Here is a 19,157-nt window from a genome sequence, read left to right as displayed (position 1 = left end):
CACTCTGATACGATGACTTTATTGATTTTTGGGCAACTTTTCATTTTCGTTGTAACTTGTTCAAAAAGTTATTAAATTGCATTATTGTAATCAGTCAATTCTCTATAAAACAGGCATCATCAATTTTACACCAGTTGTACATGTAGAGGGACGCAAGTGAAGGAGTGGGCGTTGACAGTAGGCACCGAGACTACGTTCCGCTTTACATGGAGGACTACTTGTAACAGAGCTGATTATATAATAAAAAGGCAGTCATGTTTAGTTAAATGAATATCACGATTGATAAATGTTTTTCTTTTCCCGTTGGAAAAGGAGATTTGGATATCTATAGAAAACATTTTCTCTAGAGAGATATACGTAAATGTATTACATGATAATAATATACAGATGCAAAGAAATCACGCTTTTGCGCGTGGTTGTACTTCGTTTTCGTTTGGTAGAAAAGGACGCTTTTCTTAACAAACAGTAATGCTATATCATAGATTGTAAAAATGTCTTCTTGTCCTTGTGTAAAAGATAAAACACACTGCAGTCTGATGAATCGCACACCTTCCGCCACACTCAAGCTCTCGGCATTATCCGTTAGTGTTCTGTACGGGAAAAGATGGTGGTTGTACATTTTACCACAATACCTTGCGAGCATAACAGCCAATGGGCACATAGAAAGCCAATTTATTTTTTGGTGAAATTCGCCCAGGCACTAACAATATTGTGTATGCTAGCTAGGTTTGAAGTTTTCAGAACTTTTCTGTGCGTTTTTATAAGCATCTGTGAGGGTTTTCCCCGGTACGTTAAGAATTATGGGTAAATGTACCAGTCGGCATTTTTTATGGTACAGTGGATTGAGTTTCATGGCGTAAGGTTTGCATTAACCGGAAAAATAAAACGCTGCTTTTTGGAACTATTTTAAAATTATTTAGAAGTAGACTATTTAGCCTGCAGGACAGACGGCAGACCGACGCGAGAAGGGATCCAAAAAGCAGGTTTAATATGATGTTAATCACTTCAAATCGTTACTATAAAAGTGTAAATGAAAAATATAGTATCCTCCGGTAACGCTATTAGTAACCTGCCGTTTTTGTTTGGGCCCTCGTTCACATGCGAAGTTTGAAGCAAATGGTTGCTCTAGGTTTTGTAGTGAGTTTGAATACAATTTGAAATTTCCTACATCAAGGCCCTATGTGCCACATGTCAGGAAGGGAACTTAGTTAGGATGCAAGCTACCTTCGATTTCAGCTGTATTCAATGGTCCGATTGCGATTTTAAATTTTGAGCAGCGATGAAGTAGAACGCATCCCATGTCATCATAAATGATGCCTGAAGGAAGTCCATAAAGGAACTTTGACTTGTTTTAATGTTACATCGGAATGCGCTTTACTCCTCCAGCAATTCTGACTAGACTGTTTTGAAATTTAATATAATAATACCAATAGAAAAAAATCGTCGGTAGAAGTACTTAGCGGTTGCATTTCAAATCACCACGAAATTTTAAACTTCACCTAGTTAACGGCCGAGTGAACAAAAATGACTTGCGTAGCTATGGAAATTAACGACACATCCCATCAGACTAAGACTATAAGCTCGTAGATGGGAAGTGTACTACAATTCCTACAAATGGAATTCTTGGCTCAGTCTGTCGTGTCTTGGTGAAGGCTTCATAGTACCCAGTCCTCCCTCAGTCATATGAACTCGAACATGCTGGTTCAGCAAAGCCGCACTTGCGAACGCGCTTGCGCAGTAGCCACATCTGAAAGGCCTTTCATTGACATGTGTTTCCATGTGAGTGCGGTACTCGATTGGATGAGAGAAGGACTGGCTGCATTGGTTACAAGTCAGGTTTTTACCGCTCCCAATACCATTGCACTGATGAACCTCAAGCTGTTCGCGGTTTGTAAACGCCTTAAAACACTGATTACATCTCCATGTGAAATCATCCGCTGGATCGAAGCGCACTGGTGCTCGCGCTTGTTGTTTGTATCCATAGCCTCGTCCTCGATACGAGGCCGTCCTTCTTTCTTCTCTTAAAATCACGTGTTCGTTATCTGATTTGCTTGGCTCTGACTCAGTCCTTCGCAAAGGTGGCCGACCTCTTTGAGCTGGCGCATGCTCTGTGAAGGTTCTTCTGACGATTGGTTCAAGTGGATCGCTTTTGTCGGCTCTAGCACGTGACCGCTCTTGAGCGACGAGATCACGTGGTGGATGAACACCTGTCGATAGAAATGGAATCGATTAGTTGCGTGCACGCCTTCAATGGAATATTTTAAATACAATTCAAATCTGCAAGGCCGCAGCGGAAAACCAATGAGTGGTGCGGATCTCCTGTATAGACCTGGATTAGTAAATTATTTCAAATGCATACTAATCGTTATATATACACAACTTGCGAAAGAAAGCCTTTCATCTTATCACCTCTACGGGCTTATAACGAATTCACAAAATGACCAGCTCCCAGTTGGCTTGATAGCTCAGTTAACAGATTACTGTAACGGCATCACAGATGTCATGGGCTCGAATCATGTTCAAGCCTGAACTTTTTTCAGGCTTTCGAAACTGCTTAAGTTGCGTATATAACTGCAATGACCATTCACTCATTCATTCATATATTCACTTCCATCAGGAGCCCGCTTCCATGAAATATATATTATAACAAATTAGACTTATACTACGACATGGTCACCCTTTCTTTCTCCAGCATAATCCCACATTACCTTCTTGGCCGGTTCAGGAGCATTTTGGTCAGAGATGACGGTTTCGAGTTTCATCAATTAATTATAGAGAGACTGCTTCTTACGACAGTAAAATAAGTTAGATATATAAACTGAAAACCGTATATGTATAAAAATATCTCGATATTTTTGTTTGGTAAACAAATCTTCTGCGGGGGCTACAAGAATAAAATGAGTGTCTTGCCGTCTTTGATTTATTGTGTCAAGTATTTTATTGATCCAGGTCTGTACATGATCCAGTTAAGGACGGTGCCTACTAATACCGAAATATTTTTTTGCGGTTTATGACTATGCGGAGAAAGCAGATCTTAGCAAGGCCTATTGGAATCCAAAAAGAAAATTGGGGGTAACCACGCATTTTTCAGAGATAATTAAGCAGTAATATCTCTAAAAAACGCCAAAATATAAAGCAATGTATGGGATTTTCCCTAAATTGAAGCTTAATTATCTCTGAAAAATATATGGTTACCTCCAATTTTCTTTTGAGATACCAAAAGCATTTGCTAAGTTTTGCTTTCTCTGCATAGTTTTAAACCGCGCAAAAATATTCCTGAATTAGCAGGCACCACCCATAGGAAACCCGAGTATCTCGCGATGCGCAGAACGTACGCGCAGTAACAATAGTAGGCACCGTCCTTAAGAAGTGGTTCATGCTTAGCGTGCGTATATCGAGTTATCGATGCACGCGGGAAGTTGGGAGAACACGAGAGAAGCGTAAGAGTTGCGCGAGGCGTAACCGAGAGCAACTCTAGCTTCTTAAGTGCTCTCCAAACTTCCCAAGTGCATCTATAACTGGATATACGCACAGCTAAAAGCATGAACCAATTCTTTTATAACATAGTCGGACCACAAAGTATCGAAAAGTGGTACGCGGAAAACAGGTTTTATTTGTTATCGATTATAAAACTCTCTCAATGCACTGTACCGAAAAAGAAAGGTTCTTATCAGGTTTTTACAAACACGCCACAATGGTATGGTCTAAACGAGAAAGTTTCATCTGAAATTGTCAATGAAAACTTGCTTCTTTGAATTATTTTGTACAAACTAAAACTAAGCTACGCGAACTCCAGTTTGTCTGCAAGTTGCACACGCCATTTTATGGACGCACGGCCGTGCGTATGTTGAGAAATGTACCATGATGACGCCAATAGATAGGGAAGCACGCGCACTATGTTATAATATCTCTTAATGTTACTTTCAGATGGTTGACTTGTCAAAGTTCCAGTTTCATATACGGGACAGTCGATTATAAATTTTTAGCCGAAGTAGTGGAATACTCATCTATTTTGCAATGTGAGCTGAGTTCTTATTAGAAAAGTTGAGATTTATCCAATACGCGCGCTCAGCAAATAAATGAATACACGAAGGAGATAAAACCTACTTACCCCTACTCCCAGAGTCGCTAAGTGCCACAGGTACCCCCATGAATTGGGAATATCTGGTATCGTACCACACAAGAAGCTCTTGACCAGGAAGAATCTCTTTAATGGTCCTATAGTAAACACAGCCGTGGTACTGGAATACTACCATGTTTTGTTCTTTTTTGTGCCTAGCGCAGCGAACGAAACGCATCCAGCTGGAGTTGGCTTCGTCTTTGCCATCAAGGTAATGGCTGACTTGACCATCATGGAAGACCTGAGAGAAAAGGCAAGGAAGGTTATTATGCAGTTTTATCGGAAGTATGTTTATTAGTTGCAGACATGGTTGAATCCCGACTTCAAGATGAATTGCTGTCTACTGGGATTTGACCAATTTTCGGGCCCTAAGAAGTGCTTCATACTCGTTTTCAACTAATATTTTATTTGTTTTCTTACAAACTGTGCCGCAATGTGTATCTCAGTCTCCTAAACGTTTGATCTACAAAAGTATCATAAATCCTGTTTGTACCCATGGGTACAAGCAAGCTTTAAGTCCTTGGACCTTCCAATTCCAAAGAAACTACTCGTAGTTAGGCTGTCTGTAACTGACCAGCACCCCAAGTTGAAGTTTTAAGTTTCAAGTGTCAATGTTATTTTTTTGCCACTATAAATAGAATTACAAGACGGTGTAATAATGATAAAATAAAGGTGGCGATGAAGGCCATGAGAAACCACACGGCGTTTAAATGCCATTGAAGGCAAGAAGAAGCATCATGGTACAGAAAATGGCCTTTTGTGTCTTTCCTTTCTTCTTAACTGGAGTCGTTTTCAAAATTGAAAGGTTTAAAAGTTTTTGCTTTAAGAATTTTATTGTGGTATGTATTTAGATTTTACCTCCCACATATACTCAGTCTCGGTGTCAGCTTTGATGTCTTCCGGTCGTACCAGTTTCCCCTCGTACGGCCCGATCCAGGTCCCCGCGGGGATCCGTTTCCTTGCACACACGCCATAGCCAACGCAGGGGATGCTGGATGTGCACAAGCAGACCTCATCTGGGAATTTTAGAATGGAACCATTTTCCAAAGGGCTGTGGGATTGCCCAGCGCTGACTAGTTTCCTGAGTGAGTGTAAAGGACCGTGCATAGGACATTCTCCGTCGTGTTTCTCGTTGCAAATATCACACCCTGTCAATTTAATTAATTAAACATTTCAATTCCTTGGTCTAAATTAACAATAATTTTCACAAATAAAGTCAAACATAAGTTCATAGCTGAAAAGGAGCCAGCACCAGCCATTCGCCACTTCATATACAGTGCATGCAAGTAAACATTGAGTGCCTTTCACGCTGAAGCGCTGACTTTCTTGGTCAGTGTGTTAAAAGAAGTTTACTTTACTGGCTCAATAGAGTTTCTCAGAACAAAGTTATCGATAAAACAGTTTGGAGAAAATAACAAGACAATATGTGACCGCCATGTTGGTGATACACTTTGGGGCGCCGACATGGTATCCACATAATGATAGTATTGGAAATAAACCAGATAGTAGTAGAAGAAGAAGAAGAAGAAGAAGAAGAAGAAGAAGAAGAAGAAGAAGAAGATTTATCTGAATACATCCCAGCCTTGCGGTTGAATTGCGTTTTTACAAGTACTTATATAACATATCTCTAATGTATCAGCATTAAATCAAATCATAAGAAATGGAATTGCGAATAAATCAATAATATTAAAAATTTTATTATTTATAATAAACTCAATATTGCTTGTTTCTCTTAAAAGTTAATGGAATGATACTTTAACCATGTTTTAATTCTTGAAAATCCAGAAGTAAGGCAAAAGGTAGGGGTTCTCAAACATTTTGTAATATTCTTACTCTGTTTCTGGTTGCCACGAATTTACTCAAATTTCACATTTTTTTTTATTTCTAAAGTGAAACAACATATCACACGAAATTCTCGTTGACGATTTGTCGCACTAATGGGTTGAATACATATGAGGAGCTTTAATGTGACCTTTAAGTCAAAGCTTCAGGATTTGAATGACATCAAATTGAAAACCAAAAAATAATACTTATTATTATATGCCTTGGCCGAATCTTCGTTACTGGTGTGACGTCACAGTAGCAGGTTAGCGCTTTGCAAATAATTTTGATCGATAGGCCTCATTTGAAAATTTTATCCGCATGCTCAAAATATAAAACCAACTTACTTAAAGGAGCAGTGTCACCGATATTTAGTGTGCTTTAGAATAGCGAAAAAACATATTTGTATCGGTGAAAATGTTAAAATAATGGTTCAGTAATGTTAACAATTACCTTACAAGTATAGTATACATAAGTTAGTATTTTGTATCTTTTGCTGCGAATGGCTTGGATGGAAATGAATTACAACTTGAAAAAATCGGCCGATTTTTCTCAACTTTTTCCAGTATATTTTTGGGAAATTGCTAAAAACTGATTTATAGTTTGTTCTTCATTGGAGAAATAAGTTAATATTTTCCACCTGTTGCTCTTCGAACAATTTCATGTCAGAGAAAAGGTTCTATGTTAAATTTTTGAGTAGCTTTGACTAAAATACTGCAAAGTCTCCGTGACAGTGCACTGCTCAGTTTCACTTTAGGATCTCATAACAGACTCCACACCTTATGCAGTATACTAGACAGTCAACCACGGGAAAGTACTGCTCAGACACTTTCGCTTGAAAGCCATCCTTTAAAAGTGTTTCATCTACAGGCTCAAATGTCAAAACCCGCACCTTATTTGATATACGAAACAGCACCAAGGAGATCAATAGCTCTTCCAAGGCAAGTGGGAAAATAACCTTCCACAGTGTAATAATCAGTTAGTACTGGAAAGAAATGATCAGTCACTTTAGAACAGACTCGAAAGGTAGAAATCACCTCATACAGCATCAGAAACAACTTCGCTAAATGGTACATCGCAATGCCTTTTGTTTGACGTGGATAAATTATTGGGACTTCAAGCGTAGTCCTAAATAAATGAAAATGACCCACAAGCATTTTCAGAAAGAGTTATGACAGTCTAGCTTGTAAAATTTAGGACATTTGATTGTCAGAACACCCCCCCCCCCCTCTTCCCCATGGATGTCTCATACATTCTGCAACTGTTTTTTAGTATAATAGAAACCGTCCTAAATTGTTTAGCGACCTTAATTTTCACGATGAAAGCTAAGTTAAAAATTTAACCCGCAGACGGCAATTGTAAAAGTTAGAATCACAGGGAAAAAGTCGTGGTTGGATTTTTGCAGCGAAAGTGAATAATTGCTTTAGCATAAAAAAGGTCAGTATTAGTTTTTAGTTCCTTTTTGAAGCCTGGTCTATAAACGTTTATCTTTTCAAACAAACTACTAAGAAGCTAAGTTTTGTCGTCCGAAACACCCGACACATGTCTGAAGCTTTGTCTTTGTGTTCATCTATTCAGGAAACGCCCGGCACATTTTAGCAGGTTGTTTGCCATCTAATTGATTAGAAACAATAGTGTCTCCCTCCTCCGTCAGCTGCCAAATTAATACGCTTTCTTTTTTCTTTATCAAAAATATCTTTTTTTTTTTCACGGAGGACAAGCGTTGCTTTAGATATGGAAAAATCTGACATTTCAACATGATGGATCAATATGCGTTCTCTTTCTGTGATGACAGATTGACAAAATTAACACCAATCACCGAATCAAGAGAAATGAAAAAAAAATTTGGTAACTTTTGAATCGGCGACTTTGTGATTTTTCTCTGCCATCCGTCCAAAAATAAATAAATAAATAACAAAAAAAAAATAATGGGAAGCCAACGTCGGCGAATTCCAGAACACACTCTTTTTCATAATGTAATATAAACCTTTTTTAGAAAAACGTTGAGGCTGAGATTAAGAACACTGATTACCCAGGCTCAGTTAAGAATACTTTTATTTTGATCATGAGCAAATGTTTTGAAATGACAGTATAAATACGGATAAACCAAATTTACCGAGAGTTGGCTGCAGCAACATCTTGTGCCCAGCACTAGAGTACACGTCAGCCGCACAGCTCAGTATGTCACAAGCAACATATTACGGCACATATGGTTCTTTGATAGGTGTCTTGGTCACGTCCGCATAGATTTATTGTAATACTAGAACAGGTAACTTAAGAACATCTTAAGGACTTTTTCAGGCTCTAATTGCCTCAGCCCAAAACAAGATGCGCTTATAAAAAGGAGTATATTTAATGGTTCTTTTGTTTGTCAAACAAATGATTATCGGCGAGAACTCATAGTTCAGCACATAATTAAGCTTTGTCGGCTCTATATCAGAAAATACTATGTGAATGCGTGAATGAACTTCAAACCCAAAATGAACGTATTGCAGTCGAGTTCATTTAAGTTAAAAAAAAAAAAACGTTTACTGATTTTTTATTTATTAGACTGCCTCTCAGACGCGCTGAGTGTAGATCAAGATTGCTGTCTTGAAAGCTTGAAAAAAACTGGCAAAAAGATTCACTATACTAATTTAAAGCTAAAAACTATACAAACAACAACTGATAAACTAACTCTACGAACGAATATATCTGCAGTCGAACTGACAGTAACTAGTGCATATACGTTTTTGATGCGACCAAACAAAATGCGACGGTTGAATCACTGATCTTCGCCCAAATCTTAAGCGGAATCGCAAATATTATTAAATCTCTCCAAAACATTGCAAAAAGGCCATCCCGCAACTCTCTAGATCGCATATTCCTATAACAAAAAAAAAAAAAAAAAAAAAAAAAAAAATTCCTCCAAAATCTTAATGCTTTGCCGGTAATTACATTGAACTTTCTCTCGCACCGAGGAATTAAATGGAACATGTTTGCATAATCTCATCTCAGATAGGCGCTTTTCATATTTTTTCGGTATTTTGTTTAGTATTTCTTGCATGCGGGCGGATACAAGTTGCCGTTTTGTTTGTGATTTACACAGTGTAAACATTAATAATAAATGAATCTTTGAAGCAATTTAACAGTGTAGTGGGCTTTAAGAAAATATTAGTTCTCGAGTTTTAGTTTGGAGACTTTTAAAACGTAAATTTAAGGAAGCCAATTTATAAAAATGAAAATGTCTGAAGGTGGAAATCTTTAGGTAGAAAACCACCACAGTGACTCAATAATTAATTTTAAGTAACGTTTTCAATCTTCTCTTATATTAGGTTAAAAGAGAAATAAGCTCAGAAATTAGGGTTCCTTTAAACTTGGACATAACATTATAGAATATTGTCCCTCACTCGAGTAATACAAAATTTATTGAAAAATATCTCATTAAGTACCTTTGAAGGTTATGAGCAGTAAAGAACCCTATATTGATCATTCTAATCAAATATCTCGGATCGTAACATGGCCAAGTGCAGTGCGCGTGATATCATTGCCCTAAAAATTCTACTCGAATCAAGCTAGTTCAGTCATCACGTGCCCAAGTAATCTACTGTTTAGGCGGATTAAGGTTCCATCGAAACTGTGTTAGTTCGCATAAAATCCATGGTAATCACGAGCCAACACGTGGAAATAGCTAAAATTCAAAACAAGTTTCGTGATAAGAAATCAATAAAAAAATCTTAACTTTCCTTCCCCGCATTAGTTTAGCGATAGATCAAATCGAGACAATTTCTCCGGCGATATTTTTTGTTTCGTGTATTTTGAATTAGATTATGTTTACTTGCTAAGGGAGAATTAGAGATTAAAATCACCCAAGGCTTGAAAAGCAAATTGATATGTTAGCTTAAAAATCACTCACTTCTAAAATATTGTTCGAGAGACCATTTCTTTTACAGTGACAGTTATTTCCTCCGTCAGAAGGAAATACGACAATTTTATGAACCGACATAACCGCATGTACAGATAATTAAGTGTGCTTCATAGAAAGTCACTCCGCAACAATAACCTTTCCTAATGTAAATAATGTGACGAGACTGGAGTACTGAAAGTTATATTCAGCTACGATATATTACAACCGCGATTTTTCAGTCAATATGTTGCTTAAACTTAAAAAGCCATCTACATGCCATCGTAAAATAACCGTCAGCAATACGTTTTGTTATTTATAGTGCGGCTAAGTTCAAAATGTTAGGTACTTACACGAGAAAGTTTCCTTGCTGCTGGCACCCTTGTCCAGCTGCTCGGTTTGTTTTCGACGTTGCTGTAATTGTATAGGATCCACAAGTCGAATAGGTGTGTAACCATACAAGTAGTTGAACAGATCCTCGGCCGTGAGGTTGTTCCGTTGCGAAGACGCGGGAGTGGGAGAGCTTTGAATTTGAACGGGAGAAGAATTCCCCGCTTGACTCGCTCGCTCTAACGCCGCGAAAGTAGCCATTCTTGAGATCCTAACTTTACAACAGCTGCTGAAGATATGAGTGAAGAAAAAACAGGATATGGCGCCTCCGTGTTACGTTTTCTGTAGCTCTGTCGTTATTCAAGGAAGTTTAACAAGCAGAAACCTATGAAAAATAGAATAGAGTATCAATAAATTATCGCGCAACGCTCTCTCTCTATCCAACTCTCTCCACCAGGTGACTAATTCTTGTTCTCATACAAATGACATAAGTTGCAAAGGAAATTATTCATGGCTTGTCAAATGAAGCGTTCACGGGCACCTGTCTCGCGTTTTGAAAAATTGATGAAGGCTAAATAACTTCTTGGCGGTAAAACAAGCAACTTTTCTTTGTGAGTGCAGGTCTGGCGATGTTGTATTATTTTTCACTGAATTTACACACGTGCGAGGCGATACGGCCAAGGTGAATCATGTTGACTGTTGCGTTCATCAGACCGGACAACGAGACAAACGATCTTTCCCGCTGACTTTCTTCGCGACACTTCGCGTGTACGACAAAAATTATACGTTTTTGTTTTAGATAACAGTTGATCGGCAGTTAAGATCCGTCAATATTTTTTTCGTGGGAGAGAGTGACACGATGTCAAAGTTAATTTAAGAAGCAAACATTAATCTGTTCAATGAGGCGAACTCTCCCATTTCTTGCCGACACGATGTGCCGAGGACTAGCGAAAAAAAAATCATAATTTCGTGGTGGAAAATTTTACAAAAACAAACATTGAGCGCATTACTAGAAAAATGCTCTCAGACAGCGGTTTTTTCAATGGTCAAATTTAAGAATTTACTTCGCAGAAACACAGTTTACCTTGCAGATTTAAGGTTTCTTGAGAATAGAGTGAAATGATGAATAGTACAGCTATCTAGACTGAAATTAGATTCTGTCTTACCTTAAGGCGAATAACAAGTCAGTTTAAACATAGTTATTTTACGAGACTTAAGCAAGCAGGAGTGAAAATTTAAATTTTAAATCAGCGTGTAATCTTCTCAACCACCTGAAAGTTGAGGTAAAAGGTTTCCTATTTATAGCGGTTTTGTTCGTCTGAATTAAAACAAATAACTTAACCATATATAGTTAGACATCTATATCATGATAATATAGTCTACTTTTTTTTCTCCTATAATCTTAGTAGGGCATTGAAAGGTCGATGTGGATCTTAAAATTCTAACAAGTCGGCCCGTCGAACTTAGCCTAGCAATGTATTGTAATGCCCTGATACAAAGTCTGCCGGCTTTTAGAATTGGGAAATGTAGATTTAGAATGCATGGTAAATAAATGCCGTGGGTGATAGGTTGCAGTCGGACAAGCTTCAGTGTAATAGTTTGTCGCATTGCAGTGTAATGAAATGATAAACATACATGGCAAATTCTACATTCCAAGCTTTTCCCCTCACCTGCCAGAACTGTAAAACAACGTCCCCTGTAGAGACACGGGGTAAAATAGTATATCACAATTTTAACGTCCAAATCTCTAAAAATCTTAAAAATCTTTCCCTTCAACACACCTTTCCTCTGATGTTCAACAATATTTGACAACAAGTAGTAGGAACTAGGTTGTTAAAACACGTGCGATTGTTTGATTTGACGAGCACCTGTCAATCGTATGCTCGCCAGAAATGGATTTGCAATGGTTTACCGATAGGATGCCTGACTGGTGATAACAATCCGTAAAATTTTCGTTATCTTTAGAGAAGAAAATCATTGAAGGCCATCGAAATTCAACCACGATATCGAACCGGTCACGGTTTGAAACAAGCAGTGCGAGACGAACTTCATTGCCGGTAAGTTCTAACATTTTTTAAGTCAAATAATCATATGAATGTCGATGTAATATTACCTGGCGTGAGAGAAAAGCGCCAAGAAATAACTTGTGAAAAGCTTAAGTCGTAAATAATTGATTGCGAGCCTGGGTTAAGTGACAGCAGATTCAATCAATATGAAATTTCAATTATTGATTTTGTGTTTTGAAAATAGCTTCAATTGTTTGCTAAAGAAAATGATAAAAAATGCATGACCTGTCAAGAAGCGATTCATAATTTATGTCCCTGGCATTTTATGGCCATGACAATTAACCGTGGATAAATTCCCACTGAAATATTGGCTTGGATTGTTGCCCGAAGAAAGTAAAGACTTTAACCAATTTCACGCCAGTTTTGAAAATTATTATATTTAGAATCCCAGCGCTGTTAGAGGAAAAAAGAAATAATAATATACAATAGCCTTAATATGGTTCAATGAAAAACTATAATGAATTTTTTAAAAAGAGTTTTTCGTAAGTTCTATAATCATATATCGAAAAAAAGTACACTATACTTCGAAGTTTTGTGATGAAAAGCGATAAATACATTCAAGGCACGAACTTGTTCAACGGGGTTTGTTCTAAAAACACTTAAAACAAACATTTATTTCCGATACAAAAAAACCAATACATTGTTCTTTGTCACTTCAAGAATTATCTGACGGAAGTGGTGAAATGTCAAACTTATCGAAAACTCAAAACTAAAAAAATAGGACAATTCGAAGTTCTTCAGAGGCGAAAAACCTTTACTCACGGGTTGGTTGCTTTCGGCGATGCGCTATTGTTTATTCCTAAAAGTGTAAAAACCTTTTAGTCAGGTTTACAATAAGCTGTTTAATGTTTCATAAGGGTTGTCTCGCTTGTTAGCTGGCTCTAATTGAGATCTTCGCAATATAAACATAGGAAGCAGTTTTGGGAAGACATGAAATAATGATCAAACTTAAATAGATTATTTAGCACAGGCTTGAGGTTATCTCAGCATGAAACAATAAAGTTTTCGTTCTTGTTGAACTGTAGAAAATAAATACAGAGGTGATATGCTTAAGCTGAAGACGACATTTCCAAATTTTGTCAATCCCAACCTCAGGGCTTTTTCGTCAAGTAATTTCGCTAAAACGTTTAGTTGATGTAGTATAGACCGAGAATAAAACTGGTTGTACGCAAAGACGTTCTTCGTGCGAACATATCTACAGTTATCTGTAGTCTGATACAGAAAGTGGAAATGCTTTAAGGGCTCTATCAATAATACCGGAATAACAGATACCAGACTGAATTTATATAACAATATATATATATCTATATATATAAAAGTGGGTTATTATTTTTGGGTAGTTTTTTTTTAATTTCACTTTGAGTGAAGGCGATTTACGTTAACATGCATATATTTTACCCTCAGACTCCCAAAGCGAAATGTATCATTGCCGCAGTACTGCAGCCGTACTCAGACCTGAATATAATTCTGAATGCCGTTACACGCCTACGCTGATGACCTAAAAGGATAAATCCGTGATTCAAATAATTCTCTTTTACACAAGAAAGGTAGAGTCCGGTCGGTATGACCACTCAAATAAATGCTTTAGAGTATTACTGCAGTCTCGTTTTCTTTGTTGTTACAAGGTGTTTGTAACTTTTGAATCTGTGGACATCATCTTTGAGTGGAACCATTCAAATTAAAACCACCTGTTAGTGGGCCAACAATTTCAAGATTTCCGTTTTTTGGTTCTCTATAACTAAGGCTAACTTATTACCGATCTGTTTGGCCCGCTTTTAGAATCTTTGATTTACATGTAATAAAAAACGATGAAAGCAGTGTAAATGCGTAACTAGAGGGCGTGTATGCGGGGTCTGGATTCTCAGCTTTTGGGTCAATTCTAAGCTATCAACCTAACGAGGACCTTCACTCTACAAGGGGTAGCTACACCCATCTTTATTTTATAACATTATTACTGCTTCAACGTCTCGTTCAGTAGTGATGACGGAAATGCTGAGAACGCATGATGTTAGCGGTAGGGGTACACAGAAATACTAAGCTAAACATATCTTCTAAGGTTAAAAAGAATATTTTTGACAAGAAATATTGCAATTCAGAAAACGGTATGGAATCGTCGTGGCTCAGAGTCAAGAGAGATTTTCTAGTTTTACTAGACTGAATAATCCGCTCAAACAGTAGCCGATTTGTAATCTTCTGATTTGGTGTGACCGCATACAGATAAGTGTTATGAACCCGATATTTTTACTGTTAAATTATAAAAGCCAAAATTTTAATCGGTTAACTATTGCATGAGAAATTACAATTAAGTGTTACACTAGATTCTCAATAAAACTAAGAAAATGAAACTGCAAACTTCTGCGGTAAAGTTAATAATGAAATTTTTGTCATTAACATGCAAAGATGCCATTTTTGTCGGTTTCTCCTGACGATTCTTGGCTATCAAGATGGCGTGATCGGACAACACGCTCATTTGGAATTGTGGCAGGCCTGGGGCCCGTTTCTCGAAAGTCCCGGGAACTTATCGGGCGCGATAAGTATATTTTTAAATGTTTTTTTTTCGCCGATTACACATTGATTACAGACATGGTTCTTGGCCAATCTTTTCATAGATATATAAGATTTTAAAATTTAGTATTCAAAGTTAACAAAACTTGACTTCTGTTAACAAACTTTTATCCCCAAAGACACTTGTTGGGCCCGATAAGTTACCGGGACTTTCGAGATACGGGCCCCTGGTTGTTGTCACAGTGAAATTTTTACTGCTAACTGTTACATGGCCTAAAATTTTTAACGGTTAGCTGTTATGCAGCTTATCCATCCATAACCTCTTTTTAAATCCCAGCGCTGTGATAGATAAGTTTATGTTTAGTGCACAAAAGTATTTTTCTCAAGATCTCGCTGAAGAAACTTCCGTTTTCAATTTACCTCATTGCATTTCCTTGTTGTAAACAGTAACACTTTGTCATAGTTTCGCCTGGTTATATATATTTTTTTATATTTTTTCGCCTTACGGGGTTTGCATATGTAAGAGGATTTCCGAACAATGTTATTCTTAATCCTTCATAAATTTATCAAACTGTTATCTGTATAATTTATTTCCAAAGTTCCGCTGTAGTCTTGAAACGTTTGTTACGAGCCGAAATAAAAACAAGGTGACTAAATTAGTGTTTGACAATATCTGTCAATTTTAATAAAACGAGTGTGTGCTTACTTGCACCAAAATTTAAATATTTGAAAATGATATGTCTGCTTTCATTACTTGAATCCAATTTGAATTTGAATTTACGATTATGATGTGTCTACTTTCATTACTTGGTGTTTCTATAGCGACATGAACCCAAACTTGAATTCGAATGAACGAATGTGATATGTATGTTTACGTTACTTAGTGTTTCTATAGCAATCCTTCTCTATCGTAAACCAAAATTTGAATTTTTGAATTTTAGCAAACGAATATAAACGAATATGATAAACAATTATTCACGTTTATAGTTAAATTACCACGTGGTAAACTATAGCAACGTATAAAACGACACATAATTTAAAGAAAAAAAAAACCGAGTCCGCATTGGATATGAGATATAAATCATCCCATATCCAATAAGGGAGAGTGGGATAACTATTTTATATATATATATAAATATTGTAAGATCTTGTTGATTTGACGTTGCAAGAAAAACAATAAGACAGTTTAATGGCCGCTATTTCTCGGGCATGGTATAATTAAGGACGGTACCTACTTTTTTAACGAACATATGTTCTGTCTATCTTCAGATAATCGGGTTTCGTATGGGTGGTGCCAACTAATACAGGAATATTTTTTCGTGGTTTAAAACTTTACGGAGAAAGCAGAACTTTAATAGCAAGTACTCTTGGTATCCAAAATGAAAATTTAGGGTAAACGTGCATTTTTCAGAGATAATAAAGCTTCAATTTGAAAAAAAAAAGGGAGGAGGAGGAGGAGGAAAAAACGCCATACATTGCTTTCAATTTTACGGTTTTTAAGGCTAATTGTTGCTTCTCTAAAAAATTCGTGGTCACTCCCAAATTTCTCTTTGGATTTTAATAGCCCTTGCTAAGATCTGCTTTCCCCATGTAGTCAAAAACCACACAAAAATACTTCCTTATTAGTAGGTACCGTACTTAACAATTATTCCACGAGCGCGCGTTGGATATGAGATAATAGATAGCCAATGAGGCGCCTAGCGCCGAGTTAGCTATAATTATCTCATATCCAACAAGCACGAATGGAATAATTGTTTTATTGAAAAAAAAAAAAAAATGCGAGATCTTGCTGATTTCGTGTTACAAGAAAGCCAGAAGATAACTTAGTGGCTGCTTTTCCTAGGGCATGGTATAATACAACAATTTACAATAGAGGTGATGTTGGTGGGCTTAAATATGTTTTTGGCCCGACTCAGGCTCATTTTAGCCCACGCCGCAGGCGAGCTACTAATATAATAATTTCAGAGGGCATTCAGAAAAGGAATCCAAGACAGTAAGCGATATCTTGAACGCTGCCGGCGTCGCGTCGACGTTTATTTTATAGTCATTTAATTGTACATAAGCATTCATTGTCGCATAAGCTTAAAACTTCTGTAGAACACTGTAAAATTTGTCGAAAGAATCTTTGCTTCTTCTAAAGGGAAAATAACATAATTTTGTAGAGAGCGAAGAAGTAGTCACTTACAAGTGTTAAATTTATTTGTGCAATTCTAAACTGAGCGAGTTTCCTTCGAGGAAGACAAATTCACCATTCACCTCGCTGTCGGTCATGGAGCTACTGCAGGCATTATTTCCACCATCGCCCACGAGTTTCTGTAAGTTTTTTTCTCTAGCTAGCTGAGACGACTGAGAATTTGCTTCTTCGTTAAGATTTTCAGCCATTTTGGAGCTCAAAACAATTTCTTTGCAAATGGTAGCGCTTCCAGTCAAAGAAAACCAAACAAGCGAGAAAACGGCGCGAACGGTGGAATGGTTTCCAGTTCTGATTGGCTGGCTATGTTATTTTCTAGTTTTTCACTGGCTCAGAGCAGCGGGATAAGATACAGTATATTTTAGCTTGCAAAATACGTCGCAATGCCCGATGAAACTATTTTAATAGCTCATCACACATAACCGCTAAGCCAATTAAACTCTAGAATTGCACTATCAGCGATCCAGTTTTTTTTTTAAGTAATTCCAAATAACCTACCAGTACCTATGAGTAATAAATTGATTAATCGAAGAGTATTACTTTTCGCAGCCTGTTGTATAGCGTAACCAGAGGGCAAATAAAGTTCATGTTTGCTGTCGAAAGATATGCCAGCTTGTGGACATACCTTTATCGATAAATTTGCGACACGCAAGGCTGCGACGGGAACATAATCCTTAGACATAACTATTTATATTTTCGATATACCTTTCGCTTCATTTTAGTTCCGAGAATTTGTTCGTGATTTAGCAGACAACAACCCATGTTGCAATTGTATTGCCCGATTTGTACCAACAGATTAATTTAAAAAGGTAGTGTAAAATGTCAAGAGAGAAAACTCTGACATCGCAGATTAAGACTTAGAATACTCTTTAGAAATGAGTAAATTGCTATTAAAGGGATCCCAATTCCATTGGTTAAATCTGACTTAAATTATACTGCTTACAGTGCTCAAATGATCATCGCACTGGAATTAGCTTGAAGCTAGTAATAAAAAATAAAGGCCACAAAATATTATTATTAATCAGGATTAGAGAAAATATTAGCTACATACTGCATAATGAATTTAAGTACAGGGAACGAAGTACTCACATAGTGATTTAGCTGTTAGACAATATCTCTAGTCGAGAGATAAATTATACAATAGAGACTAAGAATAACTTTTACGGCTGGTTTCCATATGATCGCGGATCGCAGATCGCAATAAGGTCTGCGATTGTCTGCGATCATATGGAAACCAGCCTCTAGATAGAACATGGTTCTATCTTCTGCGATCGTCTGCGATCGCGATCGCAGGATCGCAGACGATCGCAGAAGTAGTTTCCATATGATCGCAGACGATCGCAGACCTTATTGCGATCTGCGATCTGCGATCCGCGATCATATGGAAACCAGCCTTTACGGTGAACGGCAAACGACAGGAATGACCACGCGACTATGTTAGACTTATATTTGCCGCTCATTGTTTTCTGTTTCTCAGTAAAATTGAGTAAGTTTGCGTTTGAATCAAAGGTCAGAATTTCTTTGCAATATTCTCATCTGTGTACTAACGCTTTCACGAAAACATAAACGCGAATCTAAAGTTTGCCGCAAACGCGACTCTAAAATCTCTCAAACGTGACTGAACGCGCTCTCTCACAATTAATTTTAAAGCCCAGAGTTAAAACAGGGAAAGGTGCTATAAACCGGGTTGTAAAATAGGAACCGCTCAACGGGTTTCATTTCAAAAGCTGTACCTTTAGATTTTACTCGAAGAATAAAAAACTAGAATCACCTTATACAGCATCACAGGAAATTCACCGCTCAATAGCTTACATGAATGATCAAATCTTTGATTTCAATTCACAGACTCAAAGATCACAAGGATTACATTAACTGATTCAGATTCTGAGTGACCCTGGAAGTTTGCGAAAGATCCGCGGATAATTTACTTTAAGAAGAGAACTTACCGTCTGTTAGCTGTTTAGAACTCTCCATTTATCTTCAGTTTGGCTGTGAAATATTGTGGTCCCTGTTATCTTTTGCCGCTCATTCATTTTTGCCGAAAGATTTTCCACCTTTCTTTTATAAAGAAAACTTTCCAAATATAACCGCTGTAATTTTCACGGAAGTAAGCTTCTCCTTTTTGCCTTTTTAGGGCCATTTTCGAGTTACATCAAAGTTTCTCGATGAAATAATAGACAATTTAACTTTTACGAACTGAACGCGAAATACGCTTCAATTGATAAGAGACTAACTGAGTGA

At 37.2% G+C, this 19,157-nt stretch overlaps 1 protein-coding gene across 3 annotated transcripts; it reads right to left on the bottom strand.

Annotated features, from left to right (window-relative positions):
- On the bottom strand, positions 1–19,117 carry LOC146454526 (putative histone-lysine N-methyltransferase PRDM6). Of its 3 annotated transcripts, none has more exons than XM_085095422.1 (5): positions 18,863–19,117; positions 10,178–10,539; positions 4,979–5,268; positions 4,112–4,361; positions 1–2,207 (listed from the first exon to the last, which is right to left on the bottom strand). In XM_085095422.1, exons 2-5 carry the CDS (start codon positions 10,413–10,415, stop codon positions 1,609–1,611), a joined length of 1,377 nt encoding a protein of 458 aa, XP_084951548.1. In that variant the 5' UTR covers positions 10,416–10,539; positions 18,863–19,117; the 3' UTR covers positions 1–1,608. The 3 variants fall into 3 exon arrangements, with proteins under 3 accessions (XP_084951548.1, XP_084951547.1, XP_084951550.1); XM_085095421.1 differs by lacking the exon at positions 18,863–19,117 and adding an exon at positions 11,825–11,961; XM_085095424.1 differs by lacking the exon at positions 18,863–19,117 and adding an exon at positions 10,696–11,017.
- Positions 19,118–19,157: the final 40 nt, after the last annotated feature.

The sequence above is a fragment of the Pavona decussata genome, unplaced genomic scaffold (genome assembly GCF_977016875.1).
Source record: "Pavona decussata unplaced genomic scaffold, jaPavDecu1.1 SCAFFOLD_300, whole genome shotgun sequence".
Taxonomy (NCBI): domain Eukaryota; kingdom Metazoa; phylum Cnidaria; class Anthozoa; order Scleractinia; family Agariciidae; genus Pavona; species Pavona decussata.
This window is presented reverse-complemented; position numbering and strand designations above follow the sequence as displayed.

What these genes read in the sequence shown, in the direction of transcription:
- LOC146454526 (XM_085095422.1), bottom strand. Translation starts at nt 10,415, where the DNA reads ATGGCTACTTTCGCGGCGTTAGAGCGAGCGAGTCAAGCGGGGAATTCT. An exon ending in CAGCAAGGAAACTTTCTCGT is followed by an intron (nt 5,269 to 10,177) that starts GTAAGTACCTAA and finishes TTAAATTGACAG; the next exon opens with GGTGTGATATTTGCAACGAG. An exon ending in TAGCGACTCTGGGAGTAGGG is followed by an intron (nt 2,208 to 4,111) that starts GTAAGTAGGTTT and finishes TTCTATCGACAG; the next exon opens with GTGTTCATCCACCACGTGAT.